The 18353-nt window shown below is 37.9% G+C and overlaps 1 protein-coding gene across 2 annotated transcripts; it reads right to left on the reverse strand.

The window, feature by feature from the left end:
• Positions 1 to 1131: 1131 nt before the first annotated feature.
• Positions 1132 to 13874, reverse strand: nicn1 (nicolin 1). 2 transcript variants are annotated; one of them, XM_074636654.1, is made up of 7 exons: positions 13714 to 13867; positions 11627 to 11773; positions 9146 to 9325; positions 5752 to 5865; positions 4646 to 4714; positions 3612 to 3716; positions 1132 to 2821 (listed from the first exon to the last, which is right to left on the reverse strand). In XM_074636654.1, the coding sequence occupies exons 2-7, from the start codon at positions 11771 to 11773 to the stop codon at positions 2780 to 2782; spliced, it is 657 nt and encodes a 218-aa protein (XP_074492755.1). In that variant the 5' UTR covers positions 13714 to 13867; the 3' UTR covers positions 1132 to 2779. The 2 variants fall into 2 exon arrangements, with proteins under 2 accessions (XP_074492755.1, XP_074492744.1); XM_074636643.1 differs by having other exon boundaries at positions 1134 to 2821; positions 11627 to 11776; positions 13714 to 13874.
• Positions 13875 to 18353: the final 4479 nt, after the last annotated feature.

Consider the following 18353-nt stretch of genomic DNA (forward strand, 5'->3'; position numbering starts at 1 on the left):
AAATCTGCAGCCATTAACCTGTTTTCCTCCTCAGGACCAAAGGGGCCTCCAGGGGACATCAACAATACAGCCTCTTAGGTAGAGAACAGAAAGAAACACACTTCTGCTTTAAAGGCTTTTTAGGTAGATTTGGCGTTTTTTCACATTAAACTCTGTGAAATTACAGTTGAGTTCGACCAAAGGACACTCGGTGATTGTTGGAAAGAGTAACACCGACAGTTTAGGTGAGTTTTATTTTGTTTCTGTCCAGTTTGAATGAAGTGTTTTACGATGCTCCGCAACGTACAGCTGATCTCAACATAAACAAAAAATACACGTGGATGATGGCGCAGGCTGAATGGAGAGGGAAGTGAACTACAAAGTAGTACAACAACTAACATCGCTTATTCTTCCTGCCCGTCGTCTGCCATGTTTGTTTACACTAAAGTCAAGTTTGACCACGAGTCATTTTTCAAGATATCCAGTTTGGGAATCGTGACTTTTGAATGTAATCTGTTAGTGTGTGGTGTGCTGTTTTGGCCAAATCGTTGCTCTTCACACTTATAGGAACAAAACTGTGAACTGTAACATAACATGTGGTTATGTGTGGTATCTCTCACATTTCAACATCTGTTAAGATTTGAAAAATCTTCTAGTGTGGTCCAGCCATTAGTGGAAAGTGAAGAGAATGTAATAACCAAGCTAAGCAGAGTGCAAATCAGGGATTACCTTTCAGACTGATGTTCTATTCAGCCTGAAACCCGGCCAGGATGTTCTAACTGTGTGGGGTCTTATCAAATGTGTAACATGCTTGTAGGCATTTAATGTGACAGCCTGTGACAAAGACTAGGCGGTTCTTTGCAAAGTAAAACAACAAGAGGAAGAAGAAGAACCACTTGTCCTCTTTCCTTCAGTCAGCATTGTTGAGGGAACCTCATGAGAATCTACAATAAGAACACTGGCTGATGTATTTTAAGAAGCACCTCTGAGAGTTTTTTTTCTTTTTTTGTTTCAGCAGCACCTGCTAAATAGAGTCTATGTACCATATTCCCCAATGAATCCCCAAGTTAATAATAATGTTTGATAACTGCTCAGTCATGCACTGCACAGCAAAGACAAGAATATTATTATTATTTTTTTATTATGGCAACAAGAGCTGCGAATACCACAACATAAAGAAAGCACACTTCTGCCTTTTCAGTTTTCATTTAAACTCACACAGACACAGGTGTACTTCAATACTTATGAGGACCCTCGCTGACATGATGCATTTCATTTGCAAGTTAACAGCACATATACAGTACACACACCTCCTAAAGGAGACATATCATGAAAAACTTGCTTTTTCAGTGCTTGTGCACATACTTTTGAGTATCTTGAGTGCCTACCAACACACAGACTGTGAAATAAGACAAGGGCTGTGTAGATCAGAAAACATGTGATTCAACAAGCCATTCAGATTTGGCTCCCCTTCCCATGTCACATGCTGGCCCATTAGAATATACTGCCCACAGCTTGAGAACTACCTTTGCAAAGGTGCTCCATATTGTTCTTGCAAGCTAATCAGAGCATACTGGGCTTTTTCAGGAGGGGTTTTTAAAGAGACAGACACTAAAACGGAGCGTTTCAGACTCAGGCTGCAGTCAAAAATCCCATCCTACAATTCCTTGCGGTCACAACACTTAAATCGACACACCATTCTGTCATTCACGAAAACAATATGCTTATCTTGCATATAATTTGCATTCAGTTATATACTAATTGGGATTAATGTTGATAAATATGAGTGGACAGTGACAACAACCGTTTCGTTTCACTTTATTTTTAATTATTTATTGATTTTGAACATGTAAGAAATAATGTACGTAAGTAAAAAACTAAACAAGAACAATGAATACAATGAACAGTAAACATATAGCAGACTGTCAATAAACAAATAATCAACATAAATAAATATTACATGGACTCTTATGAACTTTCCTTCACATCTTTCCTTGACCTCATGATGCCTTCCATCAAGGTCAAGGAAAAATGGTTAGGAAAAGACATTAGGACGTCTAGGAGAAACCCAAAATACAAGTATGAACCTGGAAATGAGCATGATATGCCTTCTTTAAATAATCCACTGCTACCACCAAGTGTTCCATAGTGGATGGCATTACATTACATATATGCAATATACAGTATATTTTGACACATTCAGAGTGTTGCCTGAGCCACAGACTGATGGTATACTGTACTCTCTATTTTCACAATGAATGGGACTCATTAAACCATCCTGCAGCCTGTCATCATGGACCTCAACATAAGTCAACCAATTACAAGGAGAAGTCGTCTAATGGTTTCAGTAGGTTGCAGTATGCAGAAAGCTAAATATTGATGCTCGAAGACAAGACTATTTAAAGTATTACAATACCACACTGTATGCAGGATTAGAGCAGGACTGCTGAGTAAGTATACTTTATAGCTCAATAAATAACTGCATCAGTAAGTGCAGTTAAAAGGTTTACTCTCATTGACGTACCTTTTCCTGAAAATTATTCAAACGTTTTGCCCTAGTACACGCTTAAGTGCATAGCAATGTTTGAGCAGACCAAAACATTTTTAAAAAGCATATCACAATAAATCATGATCTCATTAGCCACTGTTAATGTTCCATCATACATTATACTTTTTATTTTTCTTCTCTGAAACTGTTCTCAATGGTTCTTATACAGACAATATACATTTTTATAGTTTTTTTGTCATTAGTCCTCCTACAAAGTGAGCTCAATGTATACGTAAGAACACGCCGGTCACGTTACGTCAGGGAGAGCAAGTTGATGTCGTAGCATCCGTCCACCTGGAGCAACAAAAAACAAAGCAAGGTGATTTTTTTGTCCCTTCATTCATGTCTTTATAAAGCCTCTGAACACTCACACAGGTGCTTTCACTTATTCTGGCTGATCAGATCTCTTTTCAGCACCAGATGGGCGTGTACATTTGATCGCGTTTAATCGCAAATTAATCACACATTTTTTTATCTGTTCAAAATGTACCTTAAAGGGAGATTTGTCTAGTATTTAATATTCTTATCAACATGGGAGTGGGCAAATATGCTGCTTTGTGCACATGTACATAGATGTTTATTATTGTAAATCAGTTAACAACACAAAACAATGACACATATTGTCCAGATATTGTTTCACAAACTGCAACCCCACAAGACTCCGATCTTTTTGTTTGCTGTAACACTAGGTCGGCTGCACCCTGCTCAATTGGTTGTGTGTCTGTAGAGGGTCAACACCTTCAGTTGGCTCTCTGTGTTTACATTGTGTTTAGTGATTCTGTGTGTTTTGATTTTGAGTTTGCACATCTTTAGCCAGCCTCTACTTCTCTTTAGTGTTCCCCCTCAGTGACTCCCAACTTACATTTCATATTGGTCCGATACCTTTTTTGTTGGTCTATCATTTTTGGTAGATTTAGTTGGCGGCTGTTGGGAGTTATATTCCCATAGTTTCCTTTTAGAACCCAAGGAACCCTTTTATTATTATTTCTGTGTGCAGTTTATTTTTGTTAGTCTCCCAGTAGCAACCCCTGTCATTCAGATGTTTTGTTTTTTTAGGGAACGTAACAGTGTGTTTCAGACTCACATCAAATCGTCCGATGGAGGCTGTAGTCTGGTTGGTCTGCATCACCTCAGTCAGAGCCCACATCTGCTGGATACTGGATGATACAGTCTGGGGGTCTGGGAGGCCCTTGGAGACATACAGGAAATAGATGTCAAGCAGAGGAAGCCACGGTGCACTGCAGGCCATTCACTTACTTATCTTATTTATCTGGGAACCCATCGGCTATCGGTCTGACGACGGATAAGCCTCTGGGGGCAAGTGACTATATTTCTGGGCTTCCGTTGTAGCTTCCTTTTTCCTTTTCCGTGCGATGCTCATTGTGTACTGTCCGATTAGCAACCTGAGATGTGGGACTGGAGTTGGAGCTCAGAGATGACGTGTATGACTGGATTGTTTCACAAGTAGCCAGTTTACAAGCTAATTTTGAACCAATAAAAAGCTAAGATTAATAGCAGGTGGGTTCCCAGATTGCATTTCAGCCAATGCGTTCGGCCTCTTTTGCTGTCCACATGGACTGTTTATCTGTTTTCAACCAAAGCCCCCTCAATGGTCAATACTACTCGGACTACAAACAGGAACCAGAATGCATATGAATGCAGTATTGGTTTATAGAGATTACTTATTTATTTGCATACACACAGCACTGTGGCTAGGATTTTAGAAATGCTGAGGTCATGAGTCCAAGTCCTTCCTGCCCAGCACAAATGTAACCAAAGACAAAAATGAAAGTCTCAAAATTGTTTTAATTGTTTTGAATTATTAATTTGTTGAATTATATTAGCTGCAAATTGTATTAGTTTTCAGCTTTGTGATAATGCATTTTTCACATAATCCAATGGGGTTTTTAAATGCTAAATTTAGCCTGCAAATAAGAATTAGTAAAGGAACACAATTTATTTCATTAAAAGTGTATCAATATAATATATTGATACACTTTTAATGAAATAAATTGTGTTCCTTAATAATGATTATAATAATAATCATTATTATCATTGTATGACACCGTTTTCACAGACATAAAAATAGTCAGACACACAAAAAAGAAAGAATTGTACCTCCAGGTCGGGGTGTTTGTCAACCAGCGTCAGGTCAGACAGCCAATCGGAAACCTCCTTCTCTGGGTCCTAGAAGGAGGAGCATTACAAGCCATTTAAATTGTGCAGATGAGTCAAATGTTGCATTACAATACAATAATTTAGCTAGAATTTAAATGTCTGTCTGTTAAATCCACTGTATGTAGGACGTGAAAAGTCCTCACTTGGACTCCATCTGGTGGTAGTATTAGCAAGTTCTCTTTTCTTTCTTTTTTTAAATTTTATTTGGTTTGCAATACCGTCTTTTTATTTTTATTATCATGATTTTCTTTTATTTTTCTGAAACTATTTGTGTTGTGTTTAACGCCATCACTATAATCACCCCGGAATCTCATTCAACTCCCCACCCCCTGACACACATACACACACAACATATGCTTTACACTACATCACAACATTACACCAGTATCACCACCACCACTATTCTATCTTTTTTTTTTTTTTTAAATGTTTATTACACCTCATCTTTAGTGCCTATAGATCATTTTGTGCTGATATGGCTTTAAACTTAGAAGGCAACAGGCAACTAAAACACCTAAACGTCTGTCTCTTTATATCCAAAATACATAGGGTTTTATTTTGTTCCTGATGTGGCTTCATTATTAATATTCAGCTGAAAGGGTGCAAGTTTGACGAACACATTACTACATAAGCATAATGACCCGCTGTCAAACTAAACTTTACACATTAGACATTCTCCCTCACTCCCCTCTTTATTAACAGGTAAAGTGCCTGTGAGCACCTTTTAAAGCACTCTACAAATCAAATGTATTATTATTATTATTATATAATAATAATACCACAGACTGAGTTGGCAAAGCATAATTACACTACAAATCAAGCAGTCCCTGGAATATTATCCTGATGCAACATAAAAGCTAGGGGAGCAGTTACCTTACTGAATAACTACCTCCACTCTCAGTGGCATTTAAGCCTCATTAAGTATATTATTCCACCTTTGCCATCTCATCAAGTTTGTTATTAATGCTTGTTTACTTTGATAGAAAATGTATTCAGAGTTTTTGACTGTCTGTCTAAAAATAAAAAATAAAAAACACAAAACTAACCGGCTCCATATGAGGGAATATTTTGATCTCTTCAAGGCTGAAGGCCAGCCAGGCAGAGGACGGCTGTCTCAGGATCAGTCTCACAGACACCACATGATCCGGCTCCACCTGCATCTATACAAACACCAATAAAGAATAACATGACTAATGGGCAGACAAAAAGGGGTTCTCAAGTATTTCGGATCAGGGAATTAAATGAGAAAAACATATAGAAAAACATTAGGGCTAATTTGAAATAAATCAAACCTGATTGTTAAATAGAAACCTCCTTTAAAGGGTGCTCATTTTCAGGTTCATTCTTTATGTTGGGCTTCTACTAGAGCATGTTTACATGTTTTAATGTTAAAACAAGACATTATTATTCTCATACGGTTTGTCTGAATATACCTGTAGTCACCCTCTGTCTGAAACGCTCCATTTTAGCGCCTGTCTCTTTAAGAGTCCCCTCCCAAAAAAGCCCAGTCTGCTCAGCGTTGCAAGTGTTTCTCCTCTGCGCTGTCGCCGTCGTCACAGCATCACCAAAGAAGTGAAAGTCAATTATACCTTCCATTGTAACATCAGCGCCCAGCAGCAAAGCTATGCTTCCGCCATTTTTAAGTGTATTTGAGTCAACTACTATAATGATGCCAGTTAAACGTCCGCCTACAAAGTGCCGAACAAAAGAAAAACTAAATTATTTAATTTCTATTGTCATAATTTTAATGTGTCTGTCTCCGATAGCCAGCTGTTTGGGAACAGAGACGTTAATACATCTGCCACGGTACAGGCTTACAGCTTACAGCCCATGACTGTATTGATGTGATGTATTGAATTTAAGCCAATGTATCCATTATTACAGAACCGGATATGTCATATGAGCGTGCAGGGCGGTGCAGTCCCGTTGGTCTGATGCACGTTCATTATGCCGAGGAAAATAACTTTTGGCTTTAAGTGAATTTTACAACTTTTAGGACATAATGATTTAAGTGAGCCTATTTAAGTGTTTGTACTGGGAAGTTGATTTACATGAAAAAAAAAAGTATCCTCTAATTTACAGATGTTTCTTTACACATTCATGACCACAGACTCATTGTCCTTTTCAGTCCAAAATGGCTTCTATACTCTTTGGGATCAAGAGACAGACTTCCTAAATGTCAGACACAACGGAGCAACCAATGAAAATGTTGAGTCACAGATTTTTGGTCGCACTCAGGAGCCACGTGAGATGTATTCAAGGAAGCTCTCTAAAAAGTTTTTTGGCAGGTATAATTTGTAATTTACCAGCCAATGTGACAAGTGGAAAACCCCCGCTTTAACAGGGAAACAATACTGGAGAGGCATTTGGCAGAGAAACAACTAATGTTTTGCATTTTCAAAAAAATAGTTTTTCACTTCCTGTTCAGTTCCAGTCCCCATACAAATAATTACTGCAGTAACAGAATACACTGAGAATCCCTTAACGCTAAAATATGACAAACAATTACCCATAAACAGTGAATAAACACATTATTACCATTACCCTTTAAACTATGTCAGACCATCTGAAGTAAACAAAAATTAAATCACCATCCACCATCTGGCTCTGTTTGCAATGAGAATAAACAAGAAGTGATAAATAACTCAGTTTGTATTGTCTCCACATATCAACATTACAATGCTTATGGAGCCTTTCTTGCAGAGTTGGCTGGCTCGCGTGCAACGCCAGCTGAGAGGTAAAATAAACGGCACTAAGCTCTGACAGGCTGTGTTAGTTTTATGCCCAATTGGATCTGTTGGTTTACAGATCGGATGTGAAGTTCAGCTGCAGTTGTGTATAGTCGGTTATCATTTAATGTTCACTAGGATATAAGAGGAAGGAGTGGTGAGAATTTTTTTTTCGCATGGAAAAGTGTTTGGCTGTGGCTGAACACAACTTTGGACCACCAACACAAGATCAATTTATCATGATCTTAAAATGTTGCTATTGTTTGCAAGTGCACTTTCTCACATACTAGAGGAACAAGCAATATCCGAGTGCTGTCAAGGGACAGCCCTTCAGTAGTATATCACATTCGTACATGTCCTCATGTCCCATATATAGTCAGCTCTTCAGAGTGTGCTGACTGCAATTAGAAGATCGTTCACTTATCACAGGATTCTTGGTTCCCCAGCTTTTCCTTCCCACGAGACGAAGTATCCTTGACCCCCTTTGCACATGGCATTAAAACGCGTTTTGGGAAGGGCTGTCAATCGATTAAAGTATTTAATCGTGATTAATCGCATGATTGTCCATAGTTCATCACAGTTAATCGCAAATTATTAACAAATTATTCACACACTTTTCATATGTTCAAAATTAAACTTAAAAGGAGATTTGTTGAGTATTTAATACTCTCATCGACATGGGAGTGGACAAATAGTCCCATAGATGTGTATTAATAGGGGCCTACTACACCCATTAGTAGATTTTATCATCTCGTCACATGGTATATCACCAAAAAAAGGTACAAAAGAACACGACAGCAACCTCTAGCGACAGTAGTAATTATGACAGAAGCAGAAGTGGAAGTCAGGTGCTGTAGTTTAAAGTGTGAAACTCCATAATGGAGGGAGGTGGATGGGTGTTCGCATCCTGTGTAAAACCAACAGCATGTTGTCTTTTTGTTCATGGTTATTTTAAGCCAAAACAAAATGTTTTTCCTGAAACTTAGGTATATAAGTATTTATTTTTGCATAGACCTAAAGAAGTTGTAGTTTTATTGCCTAAACCTGTTTTTTTTGCCTAAACCTATAGAAGTTGTAGTTTTATTGCGTAAACCTGTTTTTTTGCCTAAACCTATAGAAGTTGTAGTTTTGTTGCCATAATCTAAAGAAGTTGAAGTTGTGTTGCCTAAACATAACAAAACGTGTGTTCAAAACGTAACATTTAATTAAGTTTTACAACAGTAGTAGGCCCTTAGTGACCCACATCTATGGTGCTTGTAGCAACTGGTAACGCCTAATGGCCTGATAACAGTCGAATTGGGTGCAGCTTCACTCTCTCTAAAACAAACACACACACACATAGCAATCGGCGCTGCATTCTGTCCTTGTCTCTGTCCTCAGTCCTGACAATTGTGCGACTATAATGCATAAAATTGGTGGTTTGCAAGTCGGGCTTGGGTGGTTGATTAACGCATATTTTTGCGGATCAGGTTAAATCATGACTAGATACAATCTGAGTTCGAGATGGATTTTAATGCCAGGTATAAAGGGGGTCTTTCAGACGCAGAACCCAAATTGCTCCGAATGGTTAGGCCAGAAACCATCAACCTGACAATCAGGAGCCTGTTTCCCTGGTGAATTAAGGACACCAGACCGTAGGATACTCCAAACTAATAGTGGTGTATCTTATGCATACACAAACCAGCACACAAACACACATGCTCCATCCCACCTGTGTCCTGTGGATGGAGCAGTAGTCTTGGGAGCCTGCCTCGGTGTGGGGGTTGTCCATCAGAGGCAGGTCTCTCAGAGCAGTGGACCACTTAGCGGGGGCGTCCTGGCCGGGGCTCCTCCTCAGCAAACGCACAGTCACATAGGCTGTGTAGTAGTTCTTAAAGGTGATTTCCTCAATCTGAAACACAAACAGTGATCATGGTTTATAGAAACTGTACAAATTGGTACATGCTACATTATCATTCTGCTATATTTACTACAAATCTAGATCATGTGGTAAAACCTATTTGAGAATAAGAATAGTGTATGTCTCAAAATGGTCACAAATGTGTATTACATGATCTACAAATGAAAAAAAAAAAATTATAAATGTGTACAACGATTTGTGCGTAATTTTGGATACTCACAAATGTGTGTTCTGATCTACACACAAATTAAATACACGTAAAACAATTTTACAAATGCACACATTGCAACCTGACTAAATATTCATATTTTACGTATACATTTTGAACTTCAATTTCACAGGTCTGATCATTTTCGCTTTCGAAAAGCTTCTTGTGTGCGCACGGATTGCCTGATACGCATGGATCAGACTACATTTGCGTGAGAATATTTTCAGGTCTTCAGCTCCACGCAGATCCACAAATGCACCCTGCGTTTAAGCGCTGGTGGAAAACTGGGACATCCGGGCTTTCGGTGAAATCGTGTGTAATTTCAAAGTGGATAAGTTGTCAACCCTCGATTAGCACACGTACATTTACCAACTATATACTCAATACAGTAGCCTGTAAGTGTAAATATATGGTTTAAATAAGCTACTGCGAGGTAGAAACAGGAGTGAACGCCATTGTGGGACATCCCGTTGACTCATCCTTTAAAGTGAGTATAAGCTAAACCAACTGTTGAAAGCAACATGTGTATGCGTTGTAATATGGATATAACATAAGCTCAATAAATAAGCTCAATATTTCAGGTAACGTCGGATAACGTAATCTACGTCTGTTAGTTTGGTGCACTGTTCATCCTCTGATAATTAACGTTAGCTAAACTTCAAGGCTACAACCAGGCTGTTTGGGTCATTTTATCAAATAGTAGTCACCAGTGAATAAATATTAATATTTTTATCAGGTTGTGATGTGTGCATTTGTAAAACTGTTTTAAATGTGTTCAATCTGATTGATATTTGTGTGTAGATTGGAACATGTCTTTGCGTAAATGTTTTGAGACTAATTTCGTTTCATAATAATGGTTGGATTGAGTTGTTTTTTTAGCATTGGAACCAACTTAAAATTAGTACATATAACAGGGCTGTCAGTACAAATAAACCTAAGTTCTCTGGTGACCTGCTGGATAAAATTAAACTTAAAAATGAAGAGCACTTGCACTATATATGAGACTAATAAAAGGATATTGGTTCCCAGAAAAAACACGCCTCCAGTCCATATTGGGTTTTAACCTATTGTTTAAGAAACACAGAGTCTGCCAAATCACAGAATTAACATTTAAACCTAAAGACAAATGCTTGGCAGAGATAATTCCTTCATGCATAAACTCGCTCAAGGCAGACGCCTTTGAAGCTTGAAGCTTGGCGCTAATGAGGAGTCACTCTGCATTAAAACATGATTTTTAATTAGGACTAAATGTTAAAAAGTAGGTCAATGCCCAAAATGTTGGAAGTCTCTCTCAAGCCAGAAATACAGCTTTATATTTAAAGAAATGCTTTGTATTTGTGTGTATATTCTGCTTACTAGACCGTGCCGCGGGGAGACACCAGAAACATGGATGTTGCATAAATTAAGGGAAAATGGTACTTTAAGTGTTTATTTTAACGGCGTGCTTGGAGCCAAGAAAATCAAAAGGAAGAGATTACATAGTTCTTTAGTGATATGCTGTGCATTCTTCTACAATTACTTATAGGTTCTTGGGTCAGATGTATGGTCAGAAGATCTGACCACATATACATCTGACTCAGAAAACCAATAGTAACATTTGCATTTTGTTTTTTTGCAGGTTTTAAGAAAATGTGAGCACATCTTACAGTAGCAGGCATGACTTAATAATTAATTTACAACTACTTGTCCAGTATTATCTTAGTAGATGAAGAGAACCTTTAAGGTCACAATTCTATAAAGTGTTGCTTCATAGGATAGAATGAAGATCAGTGTAGTGGCTCGAGCTACAGCTATGCACCTGCTGTCAAAGTTAACAAGATAATAACAAATTAATGCAAATTTGTTTTAACACCATTCATTTCTTTAACGCATTAACAGAGCTTGTGATTTTTAGGTTGTAGCGGGCTCAGATTTAAAGCTAGAGTGAAGATAGGCTGACCTCAAGATTTGTGAATGAAAATGGGTTCTCTGGGTACCCACGAGTCTCCCCTTTACAAACGGTGGAAGGAAAGGCATTTTTTTGATAAGACTGAATATGTATTGTGCATTTAATCAACAGATTTCTGTGGTAAGTGGTAGCTTACATTGACAGGCTTTCCGAAGGGGAGTGTTACATCTACAACACAAACACCAGAGTAAGCTGCGTCGGTTTTGGTATCTCCAATCTGCAGGTAGACGGGAGGTTTGATTGTGCAGTTCACAGGCTTGATGTCATCAGTGTTCCCGCTCATCTTCTGGAAACAAAAGATAGTCACACACTTGATTTAACTGACACACCTTATCTAAATTGGCTAAAGATATGTTCAAGTGGTCAGAGTAAACACTTGTTGCAACTGGCTGTGCTCCTGAAAAGTCCTGCTACCTAACAAGGTCTTAGTGTTGTTGATGTATCTATCCAAATGGGTTTTTTAACAAAACTACCGATTACAATTTCCCGTAGATTGCACATTATATCATGTGACTATTGCTTTTCTATACGACCCTTTGTTATTTGTTTTTACATTGTTTTATGCATTCATCTTTTTGTATTTTTTAAAGTATTTTATTTCACTTTGATGGAGAAAAATCTATGACTTTTACCTAAAACTAAGAGAATATTTATTTATTTATTTTTATTTCTGGATGGGGCCATAAACGATTAATACTTCCGTTTCATATCAGCTCTGCTTTTTGAAGTTTTTAAACTGCTGCAGTTTTCTACAGATATTCATATGTAATTACAAAAGCCTGCAGCAGAGGGCAGGCTTATTCCATGTATTAGTACTCCATCACACAGTCAGTGAGGGGTGCTGTGTTAAAATCTAAAGGCCTCTTCTCCACTAAGCTCATTATCTCATGCACTGGCACAAGCTGCTTGCACATGTTGCATATTTTTTTCTGCATGCTACCCCATGTGTGTGTTTGTGTGTTCTTGTGCTTCTTGCATTTTGATTACTAGCTTGCCTTTCAAACCATTGCAAGATTTGTGGCATCACAACCAGTATGCAACTTCCACATCAAGTGTGATGTGGAAACTTAAAGTGTCCAGGTCACAAACACTGAGAATGGACTTTTCGGTGAAGTAGGAGACATCATATATATATCTATATATATATATATATAGATATATATATATATATAGAGAGAGAGAGAGAGAGAGAGAGAGAGTAGGTCTAAGACCTGCTCTATATATAAAGTGTCTCGAGATTACTTCTGTAATGATTTGACACTATATAAAAATAAATTGAAATTGAAATTGAATTGAATCTTGTTTCCAGCAGTTAAACTTTTGAAATTAACAATATTTACATATTCATAGATTCTGGATTTGTCAATGAGGTAGAAGAATGACATGTAACCTACTTTTTTTGTTGATCATGTTATTCACAAATTATTAAAATTATCGATAAGTATTTATTTATTTATTTATCCATTTTATTCATTTATTGGCTCGCCACGACCCCTCCTCTACGGATTGATTTACTTTTTTTTCTTTTTCAAATTAGTAGCCAATGAAGGAAAAGAAAAATGATGACATTAATAAAAATGATAATCTCAGTTTTAAAAAAAAAAAAAAAGCAGGGGCGAACTATGGTGATATTTTATATTATATTATTATATTATTATATATATAGCTATATATTATTATTATATTACATTGATGTAACAGGGCTATAGTAGATCAGACTAACTGGCTGTATAGTTTCTTAGCTAGTATAAATAAAATACATAGAGCTAGACTGGACATTAGATTTTTTTTACTAACCTTACTGCAGTCTGCTAATTTATCTCAGTATACAACAAGGACCAACATGTAATGTAAACTCTTCTGACTGTAAAGTGTTGTGATGAATGTAACACTAAATCTAACCCAGTTTAACATTGTTGTTTTGCTCTCTGTCCAGCTGACTGGTCCTCTCTCTCTGCTACAGTAGCACCACGGACAGCGACATGATCAGGAGCAGACAGCAGGAACATGTAGTTTAACTGACCAGCAACACTGACGGCTTATAATGTGACATATTACTGTCGTGATGCTGCAAATCAACCTGTGAACACTAATACTAATAACCCTGAGCTAGCAGTGCACAGACTGGTGATAGCACGACAGCTAACGGATGAGTCTGCATTGTTGGTGAAATAAGGGGTCGAATAAATCCATAAAGTGACGCTGTGTTGGTTCAGCACTCACCTTTCTTTGCCAGAGAGGAGTCACAGCTTGTAAAAGTGAACAGTTAAGATAATATCAAGACTGAAACGCTTAAAGTGGCACATATATGTTTGTTGACATGCTAAAGCTACTGTACGCTGTTTGCTGCTTCCTGACTGTAACCAAGACGACAGTGAGAGTCTTAAAGGGCCAGCAGCACTAGTGATGTGTCGGTTGCGAACGAGCCGGTTCAAAGAGCCGGCTCTCTTAAGTGAACGATGGGAGCCGGCTCCAGACTGAGAGCCTCATTATCTCACTTATTCACGCGAGACTTCCCTGTGACGCTCCCTTCACTAACGGGACATGTCCACAGGATCTGCCCTTTCCAAAAACACCCCAGTGGACATGTACCATTATGATACGTGTCCACCGGGGCATTTCTTATCGCGAGGGCACGCGTCGCCTCCCAGCATTGGACGCTTGGTGGGCTGCCACTAGACACAACACACTCGGCACCTGATTGGATGAACGCTTTCCCTCCATGGGCTGCTGCTCCCAGCTTTCAAACTAGAAACAATATTGAGGCTTGTTTGGAAACTGTCTTTTCTTATTTCACGAAAAATAGTTCACCGAAATGTGTTTCTGAAAAAAATTGAGGCGAGAAATAAGCCATGCAGTTGCTGAATCTGTCTTTATTTTGTTTAGCCACGTTTATTTTAAACGATTTTGGGGAGTGTGGAGAGGCGGCAGGTCGCCTGTGATTTTTAAACTAGACTATACCTCAACTTTATGCAAATGAACAACGGCCATCCTGACGCTCCGTCTCTTGAATCGCGCCGCCACGCTACCAGAATGCATTGCACTGCTTACAGAGAAAATTAATGGGAAGCGTGGAAAGGACAGATCCTGTGGACACGTACCAATACACAGCTTATGTAGCGACACCAACACCTACTGGCAGTCCACTGGCACAACTCCCTAACAATGACACTGGCAATAGATAACACTGTACCCTAAATTATAACCACATTGAACACTTTCTTCTCATAAACACATATACAATGTGGCAAACTCTCTTCACTTGCATTACACCCAAGAAATGGTTCTGTTTTATAACCTACACATGACTTATTGTGCCTCAAATACATGTCAGTGATGGTTTGTAGAAAACCAGAAGAAATGTTTACCCAAAAACCGTTGCAACAAAACACAGATGAACAGCTTTTATGTGGTTCTACACAGATTGCACTGCATATTATATGACTATTGTTCTATTATAACCCTTAGTTTTTTTATTATTATTTTATTCATTCATATTTTTTTATTTTATTTTAGTATGTATTTATTTTTTAAGTATTTTATTTCACTTTGATGGAGAAAAATCTATGACCTATACCTAAAACTAAAAGAACCTTTATTTTAGGAAATTTGATTGTGCAGTTCACAGGCTTGATGTCATCAGTGTTCCCGCTCATCTTCTGGAAACAAATTAGTATTTTATTTCACTTTGATGGAGAAAAATCTATGACCTATACCTAAAACTAAGAGAATATATGTATATATTTTTTTCTTTCTGGATGTGGCCATAAAACGATTAATACTTCCCTTTCATACCAGTTATGCTTTTTGAACTTTTTAAGCTGCTGCAGTTTTCCACAGATAAACACACGTTATTACAAAACGCCTACAGCAGAGGGCAGGCTTACTCCATGTATTAGACCTCGATCACACAATCAGTGTGTTCAAATTTAAAGGCCTTTCCTCCACTAAACTCATCACCTCATTCACATCTCATCTCCCCTCTGAAAACATCTCATCTCCCAAAACACGTTCATCCCCACCAGGCACAATCTCCCATCAAAATGAGATTCAGGTGTGCAGCCGTGGTATCAGGGTGAGACAGCACACCTATGGCTTTATCAGTCAGCAGCAGAAATCAGGTGTTATTTCTCTGTGGCCTTGTAATGATACCCCTGTAAAACTGAAACAAGGTTTCCAGAATGTTTCATATCAAATCTGAACAAGATAAATTACCTGATGTTCCACACGCACTGGAGAATATTGGGTCTGTGAATTGAGTGGACAGTTTAATAACCCTGAAGATAATCAGTTCACATCCATCAAAGCAGTATACTGAAAGATACCCAGAGGACAAGATAGATACAAGATAGGAAGATATGATTTTAGGTACATGTTGTTTTTTTACAGACAAAACATCCAGTTCAGAAAGATATGCTTTTTATCTAGCTTACATCACCTTGGATGCACCAGGAACTCAAACACCAAATATTCAACTGATTAGACAGGCTATTAAATAGCTATAAGCCCCATAGATGTGGGTCAATAGGGGCCTACTACACCCACTAAAAAATGTATCATCTATTCACATCACCGAAGGAAGATATAAAAGATCACAACAGCGACCTCTAGCAACTGTAGTAATTATGACAGGAGCAGAAGCAGAAGTCAGGTGTTGTATTGACAGTGTGAAACTCCATTAGGCGTGGATATTGGAGACAAAGAATGGGACACAAAACACAGGGTTTTCACCCAGGAGAGCGGAGTTTACATCCCTCGTGAAACCAACAATGTGTGGTTGTCTTTGTGTTTTGTAGTAGGGCTGTCATTTGGTTAAAACAGTTAATCATGATTAATCACAAATTATCACACTTGTTTTTCTGTTCAAAATATACCTTAAACGGAGATTTGTCAATTATTTAGGATATATATAATATGCTTGCTTTATGTAAATGTATGTATTTATTTATTATTGGAAATCAATTAACACCACAAAACAATGACAACTACTGTCCAGAAATCCTCACATGTACTGCATTTAACATAAAAATATGATCAAATCATAACATGGAAAACTCAAACCCAACAGGCAACAACAGCTGTCAGTGTGTCAGTGTGCTGATTTGACTATGAGTTGGCCCAAACTGCATGGGATTATCATAAAGTGGGCATGTCTGTAAAGGGGAGACTCTTGGGTACCGATGCCCATTTTCATTCATATATCTTGAGGTCAGAGGTCAAGGGACCCCTTTGAAAATGGCCATGACAATTTTTCCTCATCAAAATTTTGCGTAACTTTGTAGTGTTGTACGCTAATATGACATGGTTGGTACCAATGGATTGCTTAGTTTTTTTAGTCTCATATGATGCGAGTATTTTCACTCCACAGTACCTTTGAAACTGAGCCCGCTACGACTTAAAAATCGCAAGTTGCGTTAAAGAAATTAGTGGCGTTAAATGAATTTGCGTTAACGCATTATTATCACGTTAACTTTGACAGTCCAAGTTTGTAGTTATTTTAACCCAAAACACAATGTTTTTCCCTAAACGTAACTGTTTTTTTTTGCCTAAACCTGAAGAAATTGTAGTTCTGTTGCCTAAACCTAAAAAAGACATTTTTTTTTATTCAAAACTTAACGTTTCATTCAGTTTTGCAACACGTTAGAACATGTTGCAAAAAATATGGGTACGATTTACAACATAGGCATAGTAGGCCCCTAATGACCCAGATCTTTGACCTAAATATCAGATATCCTATTCAGATCACAGCACATTACAGTTTCTGTGAGATTTGGTTTAACACTTTCAAACTAAATAATGGGCCTAAAATGATGAGCACATCTTTTTTTCAGTTCCCTTTTATTATGATGTTTTTTAAATTATTATGTTACACTTCAAATGTGATGTCCGTGTAGACAGCAGTGAACTGCTGTTCTGTCTCACTGCACCTGTTACTCAAATTCTCAGTTGTTTCTCCTCAGCTTCTATATTTGTGTCTTGCTATCAGTCCAGCTCGAAGAAACCCCACTCACGCCCAGGCTATTAAATAGGCGTTATCAGTTGCTATATTCCCCATAGATGTGGGTCAATAGGGGCCTACTACACCCACTGGTAGGTTGTATCATCTATTCACATGGTAGATCACTGAAAGAAGGTTTAAAAGAAAACGACAGCAACCTCTAGCGACTGTAGTAATTATGACAGGAGCAGAAGTGGAAGTCAGGTGCTGTAGTATAAACAGTGTGAAACTCCAAAAGGGGTTTACTGCCTAAACCTGTTTTTTTGTGTTTTTTTTGCCTAAACCTAAAGAAGTTATAGTTTTATTGCCTAAACCTAACTGTTTTCTTTGGTAAACATAAAGTTATAGTTTTGTTGCCTAAACCTTAGATGTTGTAGTTTTGTTGCCTAAATCTAAGCCGTTTTGTTTGTGTTCAAAATGTAACGTTTCATTCAGTTTTACAACACGTTTGAATGTTTTGCTTTAAGTTTCACTTTACAACGTAGTAGGTGTAGTAGGCCTCTAATGACCCACATCTATGGTGCTTATAGCCACTGATAACGCTTATTGAATGGCCTGATAACGGCACCGAAATTGTAAAACAGCTCCTGTGAGATTTGGTTCAACACTTTCAAACAAAATAATGGGCCTAAACATCTTTGTTAATTTCCCTTTTATTATAATGTTTTTGAAATGATTATGTTACACTTCAAATTTATGTCCGTGTAGACAGCAGTGAAGTGCTGCTGTGTCTCAATGCAGCTGTCACTCAGATTCTCAGTTATTTCTCCTCAGCCTCTATATCTGTGTCTTGCTATCACTCCAGCTCGAAAAAAATCCCACTCTCTCACCCCCCCTCGAGATACAGTACAATGGCGTACATTCA

Source organism: Sebastes fasciatus, chromosome 1 (assembly GCF_043250625.1).
Source record: "Sebastes fasciatus isolate fSebFas1 chromosome 1, fSebFas1.pri, whole genome shotgun sequence".
In the NCBI taxonomy this organism is placed as follows: Eukaryota; Metazoa; Chordata; class Actinopteri; order Perciformes; family Sebastidae; genus Sebastes; species Sebastes fasciatus.